Source organism: Littorina saxatilis, linkage group LG2, assembly GCF_037325665.1.
Source record: "Littorina saxatilis isolate snail1 linkage group LG2, US_GU_Lsax_2.0, whole genome shotgun sequence".
Taxonomy (NCBI): domain Eukaryota; kingdom Metazoa; phylum Mollusca; class Gastropoda; order Littorinimorpha; family Littorinidae; genus Littorina; species Littorina saxatilis.
The window spans coordinates 42,348,941-42,352,818 of NC_090246.1; the positions used below are offsets into that span (position 1 = coordinate 42,348,941).

At 42.4% G+C, this 3,878-nt stretch overlaps 1 protein-coding gene across 1 annotated transcript in view; it reads left to right on the forward strand.

Annotated features, from left to right (window-relative positions):
* LOC138959036 (uncharacterized) overlaps positions 1-3,024 on the forward strand; it is a 26,847-nt gene extending 23,823 nt beyond the window's left edge. The window contains exon 5 of the mRNA XM_070330399.1: positions 193-3,024. Within this exon, the coding sequence (XP_070186500.1) occupies positions 193-856 (664 nt within the window). The 3' untranslated portion in view covers positions 857-3,024. The remainder of the gene's footprint in view (positions 1-192) is intronic.
* The last annotated feature ends 854 nt before the right edge of the window (positions 3,025-3,878 follow it).

Here is a 3,878-nt window from a genome sequence, read left to right on the forward strand (position 1 = left end):
TGTGTGTGTGTGTGTGTGTGTGTGTGGAGATGGAAGTACTTTCCGAGCTGATTGATTGATTGCGCTTGCTTGAATAAATGCTTGAATAAGTGTGCGAAAGAAAGAAGTACAAAATTTGACAATCCATGCTTTGCTAAATATTTTTAATACATTATGTCCCCTCCCCTCGCCTGCCCCTCTTTTGAACAACAGGAAGAATGACGCGAAGAAGGGCATCAACGGCCACGGCCCCTACCTCACCTCCAACGACGAGAACTACGAGCTGGAAGCCTATACCAACCCAAGCATGCGCGACGAGCGAGACATCCCCCCTACCAACGACAACCTGCCCGGCTACGCCATGTACAACGGCATGATCAACAACCAGCCCGGCTACCGCAACAGCCTCCCTGTCGGGCCCTCCACGACCAACGTTCTCCCGCCCTTAAACGGCAGAGGAGGTCCCCCCGTTCAGCCCAAAGGCCCCGGCTACTACTCCATCAGCGACGATCGCTATTTGGACCCCTCGTTCGACCTCAGCGAGGGCTTTATGCCCAACCGTGCTCGCCCCACTTCTCGCCCCGCCCCTCGCTACGGTAGGGACGAGGACCCGTACAGCAGAGATGGCCCTAGAGGTGCGGAAGACCCCTACAGCCGAGGTGGCCCAAGAAGCATGGACGACCCCTACAGCCGTACAGGAGAAGCACCTCGCGAAGAAGACCCTTACAACCGTACCCGTGGGAACCGTTACGGTGGTGGCCCGCCACGCGCTGGCTACAACGACCCTTATGGCTTTGACCAAGCGCGTGGTGCTGATCCCTATGACCGTGCTTCTCAAAACAGGGACAACTTCTACAGGCCTGGCGGCCGGTTCTAGGCATGGAACCAACTTTTTCACACCTCTTCCAACCCGAAAAAGTGACGAAGACGTTAGAAATTACGGTTGAACTATTGAAAGTTGGGGTTTTGTAGAAAGGGCCTTGAAAGGCCGCTTCCATTCTTTGGCAAAAAGATCAAAAGGCAGGCATATATGATCCATAACAAGAACAGCTACAACACTTCTTTGAATTTGTAGTTGCGAGTTTTCGAACAGCACTGGATAGTTATTGAAACTACCGTCATATAAGCAGCCCAAGCAGCTCGCCGTGGAACCGTCTTCCTTGAGTTGAGCTGAGTTTCTACTTCCACAAATGTCTGTTCTGCCCTCACTTTCCTGTAGAATAGTTATTTGTCTAGGTGGGTCCGGATTTGTGATTCCATTATACCAGTTGGCCTTCACTTCAGAACTTTGAGGGTAAGCATCCATGAACCTTGAAGGTGGGCTGAGAAGGAGGGGAAGTGGCTGAACCTTTGTTTTTATGCGGCCAAGGTGGCGGGGGCAGGACCAGAGAAAGAGACTTTACATTACGAGTAAATTTCTTATCTTGTTTTTCTGTATGAACAAGTGATGGGCTTGTAAGTGTTATCACGTCAAAAAAGATTAAAACCGAGCATATTAAATGAAGAAGTTGGCATACTCTATTTTGAATTGTCCTTCGTGTAATTTTTTTCTTTCTTTCGTTAGTCAAAAACAATCCTATTACATTCGAAATTGTTGAATAGTCTGGTTTTTGCCTGTCGTGAAATCAGTCTACAGTTCGTATTGTAATACTATTTATATGCATAAAAAATTAAGAGCAGTAACACCACACAATTGAGATTGAGAAAAAGAGAGGGAGTGAGTTTGTGTGTGTGTGTGTGTGTGTGTGTGTGTGTGTGTGTGTGTGTGTGTGTGTGTGTGTGTGTGTGGGAGAGAGAGAGAGAGAGAGAGAGAGAGAGAGAGAATGTCGGAACTCAGCGGGAGTATGACTGAATTTGTTTTTTCATTTTAATTCATAGTTTGTGTGTGTTCCACTTTTGAACAGTCGCTGCCATCTCCCTCGCGTCATTTTATTTAGGTGGGAATATTTTTTTTAAATCCACAAGTTCATTTTCAAGTAATGATTGAGATTTAGCAAAGTGTTTCTTTGTTACTTGAAAACTTTCATAAATATTCACTTTTAATGCTCGCAATGGGCACCTAGCTTCATTTCATGCTCAAATTCAAAGATGAGAGTGTCTGAAACCAAGGGAAGCAGCCATGTGTTATTGGTACTACTGAACCACGCGGATGTCAAATTGAGGGTGTGGTGTAACTTACTGCTGATTGATGGAAGTTGCCAGTGCTGGGTGACGTTCCATTCTAAACCACGTGATATATTTTAATGCAAACTTTCTCGCTGTCATTCCAAGATGTACACACATTAATGTGAAGTGCATGTACAGTACTGCTGTACATTACATTGATTGTATTTACATTTTGATTTGAAGAATAACAGGTGTCTCATTTTTGTTTTATATGGAATTTATCGTTAGGGTTTCTCTTTAAATCTATGGCAATCGAAAAACTTTGACATATAATGTTAGAACTGAAAAAAATCTTGCACAACTTTTTTTGTCTTTAAAAAAAAAATTAAGATACTTTTGTTCCAACAATAATGAAAGTTGTATTGTCCACAAGTTCGTGCCATCAAATACCTAATATGCACTCATATTGTTTTGTCTTGTAAATAATTCATTTGTCCATCTTCATTGACATCCGATCCATAAGGACGACAAAATCGTGAATCAAACCAAGCATATCAGTTAACATAACCGTCAATAATCAGTTACTCACTACATATCACTCTTTAGATAACACTAACAGCGCACTAGTTTTAATCCAGACTTCCTTCTCTTCGACTTGTACCTTGTTTTGATCTTTTTTGAAATACAGATTGTAAACTACGCAAATTAATATTTCATCATCGGTATCTCTCTTAAGTATATACATGTATACAGCAATACAAGCGTTATGACTACATTAGGTGAACGTGTGTGCTTTTCACATCAAATGTCATGTAATTGTTTGAAACATGTTTATTTTTTGCATAATACATTGTGTACGGTAAATAACAATTCGTTATAATGTTGTTTTGATATTTGATATTACGTAAAGTTGACAGCAATAAAATGTTATTTTGAATATGTTCTGTCTTTGGATTCTGATGCGACTGTCTGCATGTGTTGACAGTCTTACAAAATGGTGTGTGTGTGTGTGTGTGTGTGTGTGTGTGTCTAAATACATGTGTGTGTGTGTGTGTGTGTGTATGTGTGACTGTGTCCAAATACATGTGTGTGTGTGTGTGTGTGTGTGTGTGTGTGTGTGTGTGTGTGTGTGTTCTGTTGTTTTTACTATTGTGGCAAAGTGTGGTCCAAGACATGTTGATGTTTCGGGCATGACAGCGTAAAAAGCCTCACGAAAGTTTTGGACAGTGTGTGCGGTGCAACAAAATAGTACTTTTCTCTCACTGAATGGGTTAGTCTTTGCAGAAAACACAACTTATTTTCACACTGTACACGACAATCAATTACTTCATTTTTGAGAAATGAAAGTCCTCAAGTTTCTTTTTGAATTTGCCAAAGCCCTTTTACAAGGGACACTCTATGGACAAAATAAGTTCGTGTCGCGCCATGGTTTGGTCTCAATCACCCACTTAAGGTTTTTAGAACGTTTTCTGAGCTTTGCGTGGCTTTGACATGTCTTTGAGAAAACAGACAGGGAATGCAACACCTTCTTATTTGCAGCGAATTACAGAAATACGGGTCCACAACATGTTGACCCGCCTGCAGACTGACACTTCTTTTTCTTGTTCACAAACCGGTAACTGCTGGGGCTTGTGTTGGAGAACGAGCAACAGAGGCAGCAGTATGAGAAATGTCTTGACCAAATTGCAAACCAGGTGGTGCAGGCCCTGTTGGCACAAAAGGTCAGTTGCTATCTGAATCATGCTGTTACAGTGTGACTGACGAAGACTATACATATTCGTGTATGGGTGAAT